The sequence below is a fragment of the Hyaena hyaena genome, unplaced genomic scaffold, assembly GCF_003009895.1.
Source record: "Hyaena hyaena isolate Hyena2069 unplaced genomic scaffold, ASM300989v1 scaffold_481, whole genome shotgun sequence".
Lineage (NCBI taxonomy): Eukaryota > Metazoa > Chordata > Mammalia > Carnivora > Hyaenidae > Hyaena > Hyaena hyaena.
The window spans coordinates 823,940-841,863 of record NW_024081121.1 but is presented as its reverse complement, the minus strand read 5'-3'; the positions used below and the strand labels follow the sequence as shown (position 1 = coordinate 841,863).

Sequence of the window (17,924 nt, the reverse complement as noted above, 5' to 3'; positions counted from 1 at the left end):
GCAGGTACTTAGTACTTGCCATCTATCAGATACTATGTGAAGCAAATCACATTCATTATCTTGAAATCTCAGAGCTAACCTTGAGAGCATACTGTTATTCTCAATCTACAGATGAGGAATAGGGGGCATGAAAAGATGAGTTCACCCAGGGTCACAGTGAAGAAAGGGGCAGACCTATACTGTATCCATCTGACTCATCACCACGGCTATTCTTTCCATTACGTGAAGAATTTGTTACTTAAAACTGTTTCATTTATATGAGTGTCAACAACGGCAAATAAAGCCCAGGCTCATGCTTCATCTCTCTGTATTCCTGACATCTCTCCTTAATTAGCTTTCTCATTCTAAAAGAGGAATCATGACTTGGAGCTAGGAGAACAACAACACAGGTTACCAAAGCTCCATGATTATGGGAAATTAGCCTCATAAATACACTACTCAAGCAACTCAACCCCAAATCCCTTAATTGGTGCCACAAAGTATGATCCTCAGAAGGCAGGACTCTCCGGAGCCTGCAGACTTCTTTAATTTAATAATGTCCAGATATTATATGTAGCAACTTCTTAAACTGGAAGTGTCTCCTGCCTTTTATTACTAAGCCAAAGAACATAGAAAAAAGCTTAGATGTTTATATTCTATATTATGGCAGCATCCTTTCTCTGGGGCGGCCATACTGGTTTTTTGAATGGGAAACTGACTCAACTTGCTCAGTAAAGATGAATCTAGCATGCAGCCCCTTAAGTCTGACAAATCTTACGTTTTTCTTTCCTGAAAGAGAGCAATACAAGTCCTGGTCCCAATCTCAATATTCAAAAGCTGTGAGGACTTTCCATTACACCAAACTCCCAAATTTGTGACCACAGTGAGAAGTACAATCACTAATGTAACAAATAAGTGAGGTTTAATAATTAGCACATCTGCTGGCTCAATTGTAACAACTCAAAAGCAAGCTATAAAAAGAAATTGGCCTTATAAACATACTTAAACTACAAATAGATTTTGTTTTTTTATACTCACTGCAACAAAGCTTTGCACCAGAACTCTTGGACCTTTATGAACTCACTAAACATTAAAAGAAAGCATCCTCAAAGACATGGGTAAAAACCCTACACACACTTTTATAGTATTAATACCTCTGTGTGACAGAATATATAGGTGATTAGAAAATATTTTTCAAAGCCAATTTAAAACATCTTATGTAAAATTTACCATTTGACAAGTAATTTTCACTAGAAGGCCTGAGATTAACTGATCAGCCTTACTCAAAAGTGGCCAACACCTGGAGATGATTGATCTAATTCAATTCTGAGTGAGGAGTTGTTTCCTACTGAAGGTATTCAGTGTCCTGGGCTCTGCACAGCAGCCACCTTGACAACATGTCCATTAAAGCAACCAAGATGAGATTAAATATTTGAGGCTTCCTTCATTTCTTTTTGCTCACAAATTCCTACTCTCTTGAGTTTCAGCATAAGCATTATTAACTTATGATAGATTGAAAAACCTTACCCACATCCTTTTCCTCAAGATAAGCAGGAAATGGGAGGCGAGGATAATGGAGGTCTTAGTTTTTCCTCAGCTGTTTACAACTTCCTTATGTTGGCTAAGGTTTCTCTAAGAATCTAGCATTTAACTATCAAGTAGTCTTAATTTGGGGAGGTACTGTGAGATTTTGATTTTTAGATGTTCATGTGAAATGTAAACTTGATCAATGCAATGAACTTTGGTGGACGATTAAAGGGCATCAAGATACAAAGCAAGCTCATTTATGGATCAGCTTGAATTTAACAAAATGGCAGGTGGTTAAAATGTTCTTTTTTTTTAATTTTATGAAGGACTTCATAGAACTTGGTGGATATGCAGAGACTGCTAAGAAATGGCAGACACTAACATGACGGGAATCCATTAAAAAGTGTCCACAGTTAATAAAAGTTTGTACAGGGGTGCCTGGCTGGCTCAGTTGGCAGAACGTGTGACTATTGCTCTTGGGGTTATGAGTTTGAGCCCCATGTTGAGTGTAGAGATTACTTTAAAAAATTAATTAAAAAAAAAGGTTTGCATAGTGGTTAAGGGCAGGGGCTCTAGTGCCAATCTTTGTGGTATTGTTTGTATGATGTTGGGAAAATAATTAAGCATCTCTATGCCTAAATTTTCTCATCTACAAACATTTATCGCCTACATTATTCTAGGAATCATACTAAGCACTTTGGGGATTCAAAGATAATCACTATGTATTTTACTTTCAAAAATTTTTAAAACCTAGTTGGAAATGGAAGCAGTAGCTGAGTACTTATGAGAGAAATACTCAAAGAGCATGGACCCTGGGGCAAGCCTGCCTAGACTGGAACTCCAGCTCCACCACTTTCTTTGAGAACTAGAGCAAGTTAGGAGTTCCCTGAGCTTCGGTTTCCTCATTTCTAAAATGGTGATAATATTAGTATTTAGTGATGTGTTAGATTGTTTCTGAAAACTAAATATGTTTAATATAAACAGCTCATCAAAACCACAGTGAGATACCACTTCACACCTACTGGAATGGCTATTACCAAAAAACAAAAAAACCCAGAAAATACCAAGTGTTGCCAAAAATGTGGAGAAACTGGATCCCTGGAGCATTGCTGGTGAGAATGTAAAATGCACAGACCCTGTGGAAAACAGTGTAGTGGTTTCTCAAAAAATTAGACACAGAGTTACTTTATGACCCAGCAATTCTAATTCTAGGTATACATTTACAAGAAGTGAAAGCAGGGACTCAAATAGCTCTTTGTACAGCCATGTTCACAGCAGCATTATTCACAGTAGCCAAAGTTGGAAATAACACAAATACCCACCAACAGATGAATGACAGATGGATATGGAATATACATGCAATGGAATATTAGTCAGCCTTAAAAGAAATGAAATGCTGATACATGCTACAACATGGATGAACCCTGAAAACAGTAAGTAAAATAAGCCAGAAATATAAAACAAATATTTTATGACCACTTACATGAGGTCCCTAGAAGAGTCAAATTCCTAGAAACAGAAAGTGGTGTGGTGGCTACCAAGGGCTGGGAGAAGGGGTAAACGGTGTTGCTGTTTACTGTTTAATGAGTAGAGATTCAGTTTGGGATGATGAAAATATTCTGGAAACGTCTAGCACTGACAGTTGTACAACCTGAATGTTAATGTCACTAAACCATACACTTAAAAATGGCTAAAATGGTAGGGGCAACTGGGTGGCTTAGTTGGTTAACTGTCAGACTTTGGATTTTGGCTCAAACATAGTCTCATGGTTCATGTGTCCATCTGCACAGGCTGTCAGAGCCTGCTTGGGATTCTTTCTCTGCCTCTCCCCTCTCTGTCTCTCTCTCAAAATAAATAAACTTAAAAAATTGGCTAAAATACTCAGCACAGAGTCCACTACCTAGTCCACTACAGAGCCAATAAACATTGGCTATCCTTAGTGCTAAAAGACTTCAGGAGAGAAAATTGTTTATAGCCAGTAAATCATAAATGTAGGCAAGAAGGTACCATCAGAAATAGGATTAAATAAACCGGTAAGATAGGTAACAGTTATATTAATTATATCAGTACTTTATGAATCAAAAATTAGACATTAAAATGACAGGGGCTTACAAATTCTTTTGTCAAAATTTAAAATAATAAATTGACAACTATTGTGCGGTTATATTGATAAAAATATAAAACCTGCTCTCAAGGAGCTTATAATCCAGTGAAGGAGTCTGAAACACAAAGAGGTAAGCATGGAAAATTAAAACACGCAACGATCAAACAAAGCCTCTTACCTATATTTACATTTTAATGGATAGTTTGCAGTAGTTGATATTATACTTAAAAATCTGTAAAAAAAACTCTGGTTACATTTTACATATCATCCTTGCCCAGAGGCCCTGCTGATATTCCAGTATTAGTATATGTGCTGCTAAAGCAAGCCCTCTGGTTACATTTTTCCATACTATCCTATTTTTCCCCAATCCCACCACCCATTTCTCCTTTCCACTTATTTCTCTCTTCTACTAGAAACCTAACTATGCCTTTCAGCCTTACTCTTTAGTTTCTTCCACTCAGCAAAATCAATGAAATCATATTGAAAAACAAAAATAATAAATTAAGTTACAAAATATAAAATTGCTGGTAATTCTAATAGTTTTAACCCATAAAAGCAGCAATTTCACATGGTTCAACATTATGATGCCAAAGTCCTTAAGATTTTTAAATCTGAATTTTATATATTCAGAAATTAAGTACAACAGCAGTAATAAAACTTCACATTGGCAAGTGAACTGTTGATTTCCAACTTATAAATCTGAGAACTTTTTCTCATACCTAAAGCCTAACAATCTGATCTAAATCTGGTCAACCTTTCTGTCATTATCAGTCACTTATTGAAATATTTAAAGTTTCATTTCTATTTGGAACCCACCTTGAAGTCTTTATCCTGGGTTTCTAAGAATGACGATATTACTATTAGACTTGAGATGATTAACATTTAATGCCTACATCTCACCTGGGTGACCCATCATACAACAGAATAAACTAAGAAAAAGAAAGGGGAGATTGATGCACACAACATGGATTGATCTAAAAAACATATGGAGTAGAAGAAGGTACGTATTGTAAGATTCCGTTTATATGAATTCTAAGAAAAATACATCTAATCAACAGCAATAAGAACCAGGTCTGTGGCTGTCTAAAGATGGGGCAGAGAAATTGCCTGGTAAAGGGGCATATGGTAACTTTTGGGGATGATGGAAATGTTCTCTGTCTTGAGTAAGGTGACTTTGTTGGCAGGGATATACATTTGTCAAAACGCAATGAAACTTACACTTTAAATGGGTGCATTTTATTTTATATAAGCAGTAAACTTCAATAAAAATGATTCACATGAAAGAAAATACATCGTATTTTTAATTTTAATTAAAATCTAATTATAATTACAAATGAAACATAAATATCTGATTTTTAAAAAATTAATGTATTATGGATAAAGCTAAAGTCTTCTTTGATTACCTTCTCAATCCTGGTTTTCACTCCTAACCTCTCCCATCTATAACTCCTCCCCTAAATAATCACTATTATTAATCTGGTTATGGGTTCTTCTAAATCTTTAAAAGTGTATTTACATACATATATGGTCACAGAAAGCATAGTACTGTACTGTACATAAATATAACTTGTATCTATCTTTCTGCAGCTTGCTATTTTCACTTAGCATTATATTTCTGAGATGTATCCATGTTAATCTAGATAAAATTTCTTTTAAGTCCAATAATCTATCATGTGACTACTCCATATTTTATTTAACCAGGCCATTTCCCTTCTAACAGATATTTAGGTTGTCTTTCCCTATTACAATTTACCAGAATAGTGGTAAATAGTAGTTCCTGGGGTGGCCACAGGGATTACAGGTGGTGTTCCCAAGGGGACATTAACCTAACTGAAAAGTTTAACTTTTTAAAGTGAGTATGTATTTGTGTATTATTTAAACAGTTTAAGTACTGACTTTAATTAAAGAATTTTCTGATACATAAATTATCACAAAGAATGAAATAAAATCAGTAATAGGAAGCAATCATCTATTAAAATATAAGTAAAACAAAGTTATAGGGCATAATAGTGTACTCATAGTTAGATACATAAGTACTTACTGAAAATTAGTAATCTAAGCACTTAAACAAGTCACAGAAACACATTCTTCTACTCAAAGCAATTGTAGTTAAAATATTGGCATATTGGTTATCATGGCATAAGCATAATTAATACATGCACTAATACCTCATTTATATTTTTTGCTTTCTTCTTTTATGACTATGATGTCTTTCCCCATCCCTGAAATGATAGGAGTGGAAAAAAAAGATTACAAATGATGGGCATTTTAATATCAGAATGTTAAAATGATAATTCACCAATAATATACTTTTGAACAAGTTAAAACATGCATTCAGAACTAAACAGTAATTTTTTTTTTTTTTTATTAAGTAAGCTGTATGCTCAACATGGAACTTGAACTCATGATCCTGAGACCTAGAGTCACATGCTTTACCAACTGAGCCAGCCAGATGCCCCTAAACAGTTGTTTAAGAGTAAGTGTGGAAAATGAATCATTAAAACTAAGGGACAAAATTGCCATGGGACAAGCAAAATGATATATTTTTTAAACTACATTTTGGAGTTTTGCTTTAAAATTGATTTTGAATATACATACACGAGGAGGAGAGAATTCATTTCAAATAAAATATTAAAGTCATAGAAAGAATTCAGAAATCGTCTGATATCTCTATGCTGGCTCCTATCTCAGCCTCCTACAATTCATTCCACCTCAAGTGTAGATATCAAAGATTAGCCCTGCACTACTACTGAGAAGGATGCATTTCCACTAACACTCAGTTTATATTTAAACTCTAAATATATCCTCTCTAAAGGAAAATTATTTCATGTTTATATTTGAGGCTAATGTATTTAAGTCCTAAAAATTGATCAGAGATGCCAAAAATTACTCAAATGGAAGAAACATTAACCATAAGAAGTAAAAGAATACAGTAAGTCTGATAACTAAAAGTTTATTTTTGTATAATTATTTAAAAATATCATTCATTATATGAATGAAAAGGAACTGCTGAACAAATATTTCATTTTTTAAGAAAAGAACAAAATCATAGCTAGCTGGAAATCCATGAAATAAATGACACTAAGATGAACAAAATTATTGAACCAATAAGCATTGCTAATTCCTGATCACTATGGGCCCTGGAGAGAGACAAGGTATCATTTGAGAAGCCATTCTTAGACAAACACTGTACATATGTTACTAAGTAAGATATCATCAAAGTGACTTCAAGGAGCTAAGTCTGGTAGGGAGAGTAATAATGTAAGTTCAATAAAAAGAACATGCGAGACAGAGTGCTGACAAATGGGAGAGATCAGCTGTGCCTCAGTGAGAACAGGTTTCATGGAAATGACTAACCTGGGTCTTAAGGGACAGGGACGAGTTTACCAAGCAGGCTTTAAAAAATAAAAATCAGGCAACAGAATCTGACACAGAAAGGCATAAATGTGGCACCATATAGACGAGGAACTGTAAGTATTTCGGGCTGGCTAGAGCATAATTTTGGCATTTAATGGGGTTGTGGCAAAACACAAGGATGGGTAGGCAGTGCCCTTATCCCAGAGGGCTTGGGAGCCATTCTACACAATGTGAATTTTGACACTGAAAAGTTTTAAGAGTGAAAGTCCACTCTGGCAGTAGAGTAGGGATGTCTCCATATGAGACAAGCTTACGGGCAGGTAGAACAATGAGGAAAACTATCATTTTCCAGATGGACAGCAGTAAGGACAGAGACAAGGAGGTGCAAGTGAGGTTATCAGGTAAAACTGATAGCCATTAGGAACTAAATGGTAGGAATAAAAAAGAAACAACTAAAACAACTCCTTGATTTCTGCTTAGGTGAACAGACGATGGTCATCCCACTCATCAGAATATGGAATGCTGGGGAAGAGGGAAGAATGAGAAAAAGTAAGTTCAATTAGAGACCTGAAGAATGTGAGATTCAGGCAGATGCCCAGAAGCAGCTGGACTATAGGAATTGACCACAAATGACTTAAATTTATTATTTTAGTATTAGTTCATATTCTTCTAGCCATTAAATCCTATGAGGGTTATTAACAAGGGCAAAACTGACTTGACATTAAAGTTTGGATCTTATCTCTGACCCCACATACCCTTTAACCCTGGAATTAGCAGGAGGAAGAAACAGTAAGAAAAAGGAGGGAGGATGGAGCACAAGAAAGAGATCTCGGCAAACACCTTGTTGACACAGTTAACCTCCTACCTAGACATTACTTGCACATGTCCTGTCTAGGAAACAAGGATTAAAAGAGGGAAACCCACATCCAATCAAGCATATAGAGAACTATACCACCAGAGCTGTGGTCATTTGAACCAAGATAAGACAAATGATAAGAATTCTTATCATTTATCTACTCTCTTTACTGTAATTTACTCTTATAATCCATTTTCTCAACATACTCTACAACAGAAGGATCTACTTACTTTTCAAAAGTAAACAATTCAACATCAGATGATGCAGTGTTAGATTTACCTCTCTTTCCTTCTTCTTGAGTCCCAGTTTTTATCCTTATCTTTATTTCTCTTTCTTTTATGTGGACTCCTACTCCGATCCCTTCTATGTCGTGAACACTCAGCATCCAAATAGCTTCCACCAGACTGCCGTGAATCTACTGAAGCTGATCGCCTTTCTTCATTCCTGAAACACAATTAAGAACAGTTAATTTTTTTAAATTTACCGTTTATTTTATTTTTAAGAGAGACAGAGCGTGAGCAGGGGTGGGACAGAGAGAAAGGGAGACAGAATCCAAAGCAGGCTCCAGGCTCCAAGCTGTCAGCACAGAGCCCGATGCACAGCTCGAACTCATGAACCATGAGATCATGACCTGAGCCAAAGTTGGATGCTTAACCAACTGAGCCACACAGGAGCCTCAGAACAGTTAGTTTTAAACATTGGTCTCTACCAAACATACACAGACACACCAGCTTAAAGTCGAATATTCTATATCAGAACAATGATACAATTGATATAAATAGGTGTAACCTGGGGCACCTGGGTGGCTCAGTTGGTTAAGTGTCCAACTTTGGCTCGGGTCATGATCTTACAGTTTGTGAGTTCAAGCCCCGCGTCGGACTCTGTGCTGACAGCTCAGAGTCTGGAGCCTGCTTTAGATTCTGTGTCTCCCTTGTTCTCTGCCCTTCCCCCACTCGTTCATTTTCTTTCTCTTTCTCTCTCAAATAATAAACATAAAAAAAATAGGTATAACCTTATATTCCATATGAGAGGACAGTTAAAGAAACATAGCTCTTAAATGTTTTACTTTTTCACTATTTCATCAATGTATTTGTCTCTCCAAAACTGTCAAAGGGCAATGCCACTTGAGGAATGACAACATGGAACAATGTGAGCATTTTAATGAATTACAATGTTCTATTAATGGTCTTGGAAATACTAAAATTTAGTCCAATGATTATAAAGTAACAGATTAAAATAAGAGTATTTTTACCAGTAAACACCATGACATACTTTTCAGCATTGTCCTCTGCTCTTTCCTGCTCTTCCTGCCAATGACTACTGAGTTCTTCCATGTGCACATTTATTACATCTCGAATCACCTTAGGAGAGATAAGCACCCAGTCTCAGATAAGAAAGTTTTTTCAAAAAATTAAGACTATAAAGCTAGAAAAATCACTGCTAGCAATCATTCAAATATTTACTAAGACTTATGACAAAATGGACTGTGGGACATGAGCAGTTCAGAGAACATAAAAAAATTCTGTGATCAAATTAGAATATGAATAGTAGATGAAAGTACAATAGGGGCGCCTGGGTGGCTTAGTTGATTAAGTGGCTGGCTTTGGTTCAGGTCATGATCTCACAATTTAGGAGTTCAAGCTGCACATTGTGCTCTGTGCTGACAGCTCAGAGCATGGACCCTGCTTCAAATTGTGTTTCCCTCTCTCTCTGCCCCTCCCCTGCTCAGTCAGTCTCTGCCTCTCTCTGTCTCTGTCTCTCAAATAAATGTTAAAAAAAAAGAAAGTACTATAATCGTTGATAAACTTGCTAGTTGATCACTATCTTATGATTAAGAAAAAATATCCCTATTTTTAAGAAATACATAGTAAGTTTTTAGTGACAAAAAAAAATATCATGGATTATGTAACTTAAATAGTTCAGAAAAAAAATATTGTATAGACAGAGATCAAGAGAGAGAAAAATGTACAGATGGAGAGAGAATGCAAATGAAAAGCAAATGGGACAAAATGTTAACAACAGGTGATCTGGGTAAAGGATATTCAGGAGTTGTTTGTACTATTTTTAGTTTTTCACCGTATAAAACATTATAGTCACTTCACAGATAGTTTCCTTTAAGATTATACAAACACCTTACCTGTAAGAACCATTTGGAAGTTTCTTTCTTTCTTATTTATCCATGCCATCAAGCACAGGACTAGTCAACTGGGAAGCACAGATGAAACTAAAATAGAAGTTGACACTTCCCTCATGCCTAATTAGGAAATGTTTTAAAAAGATACAGGGGGCAAGGGGCAATCTCAAAGACAAACACTAGAAAGTTCAGTTCTGACAGAGTTTCTCCCCACTTCAAGGAAACTTTCAATGGCTCCCAAAGTAAAATGGAACAGTGTCCAAATTCCTTAAGAGCCTTTGAAGCCTTTCATGATTTTACTACATCACATAGTGGAAACCAGCCTTGTCTCCTACTGGATGGTCAGAAACCCTAACCATTAGCCATCCTGGATTACTAATGGGTCCCTGGAAAACTGTACTTCCATTCATTTTTAGGAACACTAGCCCTTCCACCTGCAATATGCTCATCCACCACTTCCCCTCCTCCACCATATTCTCCTGAGAAAATCTAAGAAGTGTCAAGGAGACACCCAGAGAGTGACACCAGTCACAGGCACCTGAATTCCAATTCTAGCTCTAACACTTCCCAAGTAGCCCTACATCACTCCCTGACTAGCTCTACATGAACTCCGGGAAGCCCAAGTGTTATTGGACACAGTTTCCACAGACCTGACCTCACACAGATTTGCCATAGGAAAGAGCTGATGAACATTCTTTACCCTTCCTGCTTCTCCCTGTCCTTCAAATGCTATGTTCACTGTGAACCCCATACCAATCTTATCTTTTAAAAAGAATCACTCCTTTCTCCCATATACTTTGATCTCACTTTATTTTAGCACTGAATGCAAGCTGTATTTTGAACGTTCTGTTCCACGTGTTATAAACTGTTCTAAGCTCCTTGAGGGCAGTGACTGTGTGCCATTTATCTTTACCTACCCAACAGCAGTGTGTTATGCACAGTAACTATGATAGGTAATACACTTTCTTCTGAAATTTGATAAAGCTCAGGTTTAGTCCAGAGCAAACAAAAATTATAGAGGATATGAACAAAGCTAGAAATAGATAAAATGCTGGAAAAGCCATGACCAGGAATATGATAAATTACTGAAAGATTTGTAAACACTGAAGTTTTTACAGATGAAAGGTATTTGGGATCTGCGTCCAAAATTACCAATGTGGAGAAGGAGGAGGGAGGCAGCAAGTGAGGATATAAATAAAATGACAAGGCCAGATGTTGATAATTGTTGAAGCTGAGTGACAGGAACAAAAGGGTTCATTGTACTATTCCACCCACTTTAGCATATATTTGAATATTTCCATAATAAAAAGTTAACCACAGGGCCGCTTATCTAGCTTAGTCTGAAGAGCATGCAGCTCTTGATCTCTGGGTTGCGAGTTTGGGCCCCATATTCGGTACAGAGATTATTTATGTAAATAAACTTAAAAAAAAAAAAAAGGTTAACCATAAAATGGTGAAGAACACTAGCAGCAACACTTACACTTGATTACAAGGTACTGAGACCAGAGAAGACAACTGATGAACCACCAAGTTATTTAAGGGACTGTACGAATACTTAGGTAATATGATGAGGTCCCAGATCTTGACTGGAAGAGGTAAGACTGAAACATATACTTTAATTGTACAAAGAACAGCATAAGATTAAGTGTTAAGCTAACAATAAAGCAGCAAATGACTGAGTCAACTAGCACCTCATGGAAACAATGGGCCTTAAAGTTTGTATCAAGATTTAAAACAGCAATAATAAAGGGCATTTCAGGTGAGAAAATATGTTATTTGGACATGGAGATAATAAATGTGTGTAATCAGATATAGTTTAAGAGACACAGTTGACTAAAGCAAAAGAAAATGCTTGGTGAAATGAGGCCAGATTATGGAGGGTCTTAGAAATCATAGAGAGAAGTAAGAAATAATGTGGGATGAATTTAGAGATTCAATGAGGAAATTATTTGTAGAGTCTGGGCAAGGTAATTCACGTACCAAAAAAATTAATCAACTCTATCCACTAAAGGACATCTGAAAATAACTTATATGACATACATCAAGAGACCAATATATAATTTATGCCAGACATTTCTTAAGCCCAAACATTTACAAGAGTATATAAAAACACACTAACATTTCTGTAAAACACAACAGCAACTTGTTGACCAACTTCTGTGTCTACACACATTATCTCAATCAATTCTTACAACAACCTGCAGAGTCTACATAAAATATATAAAATGAAAAAAATTGAACCTTAAAAAACTCAAAGAACTTGTTCAAGTCAGATAGCCAATGATAACCAGCACAATCAACACTCAAACCCAAAACTATGCTCTTATCATGATACAATGCTTTCTGAAAAGTAGGTATTTTTTAAGATTGTACAGCCTCTTTACATAAGATTTTTGTACCATGAAAAGGCTTTCTTTGCCTGGTACAGTGGATCTGAAAGTAATGGAGCAAATACAAATCAGGTGTGGCCACCTTGAAGCTATTTTCTTTCAGAAAACCTCTAAGAACTGTGGAAATCCACAGAATAGACTTAGAAAACTATTGAAGGGAAATTCTGTTCTCAACAAAGCTCTAAGAGATTATGTAAAACTTACCTCAGTATATGATTTCTTGGTTATGTGAACATTCTTAGCTCTATAGGACTGGCGTCTTCTTTTATAATCTCTGACTTCTGCCAGAATTTCAAGGTAAGACTTTGGACTTTTTCGACTATTATCTAATGAAAGAACAAAACAGAATTATTATATCCTTGGAAGCTTTTAAATTCTTATTAATTAGCAGGAAAAAAGATCACAAACATCCCATATTTCAACATGTTTCCATGCATACAAAAACATCCTAACAATTCCATACTATACAAATAGGCTAAGTTTTATATCATTCCTTTTCTCCATTAGGTGACCCTAAGATTGTTAAGGTACAAAGATTAAAAGACCAGCACAGCTGTAGGTAACATTCTTATAGAAGGAAGGTATGCTGAATATAAAAGACAGAGAGCAAAATTTCATGCACCAAGTAAACATCTTTATATGAGAATATCAGATAATGCAAAACATCCTCTTCCAACTCAAAGTGGCCTGACAACTAAATCTTATAACACGCAAAGAATGAAATGACAATTATGAAATATTCATCTCAAACCTTGATTGACTTTGGCAGCCAAATCTACAAAGAGATCACTGTCATTTTCAATAATCTGAGAATCCGAGCGCTGTTTCTTTGTCTCCTCCATTACAAAATCATAGAGGGCAAGACGATCAGCTTGTGTCAGATCACAAACAAACCGTTTGTGATTCAGAGGAACTTCAACAGGTAATGAAGAGTAAATCCCTAGTAAAAATAAAACCACAAGAATAAACAATACATGAAGCATTGTGGACTTAAAATCTACTCCGTATCTTTAAACATGCGCTGCAATAATGCAATATTAACACAACTGTTTTCACAGTAATCCCTAAAATATACAAAATATCCACCTGTGATAAATGATAAACAATGACTTTATCCTCAAAGCCATACCCACAGAAAGCATGTACTGTGGATGTTTGCTATTCTCTCCGACAACTTTAAGACAGATCCCATGAAGGCAGGCAATAATAACCATGAGATAATCTGCTCATAAGGAAACCTTCTGGGTAACAATTTTTAAAAGGTTACTCGAGTGATAAAAATAGTAACTTTCTTTCTGTTTATATGCTTTTCCCCATAAAAGAAAAAATGCTTTTAATAGGTAATACACATTGTCATCCCTCTGAAAATACATTACGGAAATATGAAAAATGTGTAAAAAAGGTCTTTTTTATACGAGACATCAAATTAGATGTTCCATACTCAAAATATACCCCACCTGTGCAATGACTTAGAGCTAGGGGCCAAAACACAATTAATTAAGTAGCAGAAATCCCAAACTCATACCAGAGAAAGACAAATTAAACTGAGACTAAATTTGTTTTAATTTTCTGAAAAGGAAGCATACTGGCATAACCAAATTAATTTCAAAGAGTTAGTGTCCCCCCCAACAGTCAAAGAACTTTCTAAAATCTGCTCGTTAATGAAAGAAAGTAAATACAATACCTTGACATGATGTATTAAACATTGAAGAAAATTTTTGTTTTGAGATTCAAATTTTCTCAAGAAATAAAAATTAATGGTAACTGTAAATAAAGCAATTGTTTTAACACAATTCTTTCTATCCTTCATTATTCACTGATGCAAACAATGAATAGGAGCTACTACCCTAAAGGAATAACTCTGATTCACAGAACAAGGTAAGATCAGTAGCTCTTCCCAGATACTTTTATTTGATAAAGTCTAACCTTGACTTCCTAGGTAAAGAGGCAAAAGAAAAATTCAAATAAGAGCAAACTATCATCTAAGCACTACAACACAACAAGAGAGATGACTTTACATTTGTCTACATTAAGAGGAATGCTACATTAATATGAGTCCATGAATAGATACAGATAACAATACAAGGTCATTTGTATTAGTCAAAGGGTTTTGAATTAGTAGAGAAGGGTTTCTTTTCAAATCAATCAATTTTACTCTAATTGTGGTAGACACTACAAAAAGCTTTTTGATGAAAGCAGATGTGAAAACATTTAATTTTGTACCATAAAAATGAATTAGCTTTGATAAGCCTAATTCTTGTGAATATAGGCTATAAAAATCTGGGAGAAAAATACACAGATTAGAAAACACTGATATAGTACAAACAAGCTCCACATAAACCTTTGCCTATTATTTTTAGACAAAGAAATATAATTTGCTCTTTAAATTATTTTGGAGTTGTCTTTATTCATCTTAAATTTCTGTATGGTGATGATTGATACCTAAATTCCTTGAAATTCAACGAAAATTCCAAAGACTATAATACTGTGACAGTGGTTAAGATCAAGTTTAGAAATTTGAGTGATACTTTTAAAAGGATATCATTTGCAAAAAGGATACTGCATATCTTTAAATAAGGAGTATATTCAGGTTCCTAATTCCTCTTTATACTCACCCCAATTACTGAAAAAGAAAAAGTACAGGAAAAGTTAAACAACAAACTGCATTCAAATCATTCAGAACATAGATATTTCTGACCAAAAAAAAAAAAAAGGATAAACACAAATAAGCTTACATTTCCATAAAATGTAAATTTTTAAACACAAGCTTCTATAGGATTTAGAAATACACCTCGATGTGCTGTAATCATATTAAATTCTATGATCCTCTACTTTTTTTGTAGTAGCTTTTTAAAAGTTGTGGTAAAATATACATAACATAAAATTTACCATCTAACCACTTTTAAGTGTAGAGCTCAGTGGCATTAAGTATATTACATTGTTTTGCAACCATAACTTTGTCCATTTCCAGAACTTTTTCTTCACCCAAATTAAAACTCTAATCTACCTTTTTAGTAACTCTAATTCTTTCTTTTTCGCCACTTTTGCCATCACAGAGCATCTTAAACATATGATATATAAAATATTAAACATTAATAAAAAGTACTGGCTCAAAGATACAAATTCAGAATTTTAGGGAGAATTCATAATGTCAATTTCCAACATCAGAAATAAAGAAATTAAGGCCAATAGAGGTAAAATTATTTGCCCAAGTCTCACAAGTGGCAGGAACAGATTAGGCCTAGAACCAATCTACTTGGGTCTCTTGAAGGTTTAGTATAATACACTGATCTTCTAATCATGGCCATGACTCAAATATAGTCAGGAAATTGAAATATAGCAAATAATACTGAAAGAAAAGTATAAACCACTAAATGTAAAATGACTGTTTATGTTAAAATTAGCATCTTGGTTATAAAATTAACCAAGGTTTTTATATCTGATAATAAGTACATCTCATGGTTGCTTCAAGCTTTCACAAAAGTTAATGAATTGAGAATTCTGTACACTGAGTGAAGACCTGGTATGACTGACGAAATGGAAACATAAATATAACTTATCAAAAAACTTACAACTTAGTACATGACACACAAAATATTAATTAAATGGCAAAACATAAAATTGCTTATGTTACATTCTTCTGAGTAAATAAATCAGTAATGTATTAAAAGAGATTCTTGTTCTAGGCTATAAGATTTTAAAATGTCTAACATATAAGTGGATCACAAAAATAAGGTTTTTGAAAAACTGCAGAACTCTACACAAGATGAAAAAAAGTTTTAAAAAGAGGGTTACAGATCATATAAAAAAATTCTTAATAGAATTTAAAGAATTTATTAAGTTAAATCTTACTAGAGTACAAAAACAAAAGCTTCTCTTAACTTTCCTACTGTAGGAACTATTCAAAGTAATTCTTTGCTTTTGTAAGGAACTAAATTCAATGTCTAATCTACCTTATTACTTAGTTAAAATAAATTTAAAAACTTGAGAACATTTTCTAAATTACTCACATATATAAAATTCTCATCCATTTCATTATCTTAATATGGCTTTCTGTACATTAATGTGCTTAGAAATTAAATTGCTAAACAACAGAAACTATTAGAGCTAGTACTAAACTAGTACTAGCATTAATTATCTCCATTACTCTAAACATTGTAAGATAGTTTTATACTATAGGTAAGGAAACAAAACCTCAGAAAAACTGGCATTTATACCAGGCCAAGAAACTAGTTTCTTTCTTTAAAATAGGCTTACAAACTAGAATAAACAATGAAAACTACTAATAATAGCAGCGTCTGGTACAGATTTGAGGTCTGTGATATTCTTGTACTTATTTATAATAGACATAATAAATAATGAATATATTTGAGCAATATCTAGAATCTTAGTCCATAAATTTCACTACATGTTCAGAATATGTACCAAAATTCAGAACTTGGCTCTCAATCCAGCTTTGCTATTAGCAAGACTGGCTATTATCTAACAAAGGAGTGTTAAACCATTTCTGTGTGTCTCTATTTCTTCTCCTAATATTGTAAGGGAAAGTATATGTCCAGATTATCTCAAGTTTGTTATGAAAGAGAAATAAAATACATAAAACAGCTACAAAAAGAGAATCTCTTTTAAAAATCTGAAGTATTAAGAGCCTTCAGAACAAACACATCAGAACCTTATCATTACTCTCTAGAGTATTTCCTTATCTGTAAATCACAGATGCCAGATTAGACGATCTTCCAGTTCTCTTTCAAATCTAAAATAAATTCAGCAAACATATCTAACTAGTTAAAGTCAAAAAGGCGTTTAACTATTAACCCCTCCCAAAAGACAAGAGCAAAATCCTCTACATTTTTTTGGTTAACTAAACTGGGGGTAAGGGATAGAATCAATAATAAGGGCCAAAAAAAATGGCTTGACTGATCAGAGCTCAGTAAGCTCTTCAAGTAAGAGTTAAATGTTTCCCTCAAAGAAAACCACTCTGGAATTTAGCAAAAAGTACATAAAAATGGGAGCTTTAAAACAGGAAATACAGGAAATGTGCTCCTGACTGTTGCATGGAACCAATGTAATATACACCAAAGGTAAGAGAGCTCCTCCTCCTGAAGCCACAGTGCAAGTTAAGAAAAAAATCAAGCCTAGATAGTGGCTTAGAACAATGGGTAAAGACTGAATTTCAACAAGGGAGAAATAAACCTTAACTATGGGCTAATGAATATAACTGAGCTAGAAAGAATGAGGGGAGGAAAAAAAGGTAAGATGTCCAGAGCAATCTATTTTTAGAAGATTCAAAGACAACTAAGAAACCATTATAAGAAGAGTCAGTAATATAGCTCTGGCTATATGTTAAAGCTAGGTTCAGAAACCTATTAACTCTATTTACTCATTTACCTCTATGTTTTGGATGGATTTTGTTTCCTTTTCATTTCCTAAAATCTCATACTTAAAAATTCTAATCTAGTCTCTGTTAAAGTAAGTCCCTAGAAGAAGGGACTGGGCATGAAGGGATCCACAAACTTTCTGAAACTGTATGTAAAACTTTGTGTTTGGGCTTTATTCTAAAATTCTCTTTCAGCCTAA

The 17,924-nt window shown here is 34.5% G+C and overlaps 1 protein-coding gene across 2 annotated transcripts in view; it reads right to left on the bottom strand.

The window, feature by feature from the left end:
- SNRNP48 (small nuclear ribonucleoprotein U11/U12 subunit 48) overlaps positions 1-17,924 on the bottom strand; it is a 55,940-nt gene that overhangs the window by 31,741 nt on the left and 6,275 nt on the right. Inside the window, exons 5-9 of one of the 2 annotated variants that reach the window (XM_039254414.1) lie at positions 13,099-13,287; positions 12,552-12,673; positions 9,096-9,184; positions 8,103-8,267; positions 5,779-5,832 (exon numbers count right to left, since the gene is read on the bottom strand). In XM_039254414.1, the coding sequence (XP_039110345.1) occupies positions 5,784-5,832; positions 8,103-8,267; positions 9,096-9,184; positions 12,552-12,673; positions 13,099-13,287 (614 nt within the window). In that variant the 3' untranslated portion in view covers positions 5,779-5,783. Of the gene's footprint in view, positions 1-4,914; positions 5,833-8,102; positions 8,268-9,095; positions 9,185-12,551; positions 12,674-13,098; positions 13,288-17,924 lie in introns of those variants that run through there. The other variant, XM_039254413.1, reaches the window with a different exon arrangement.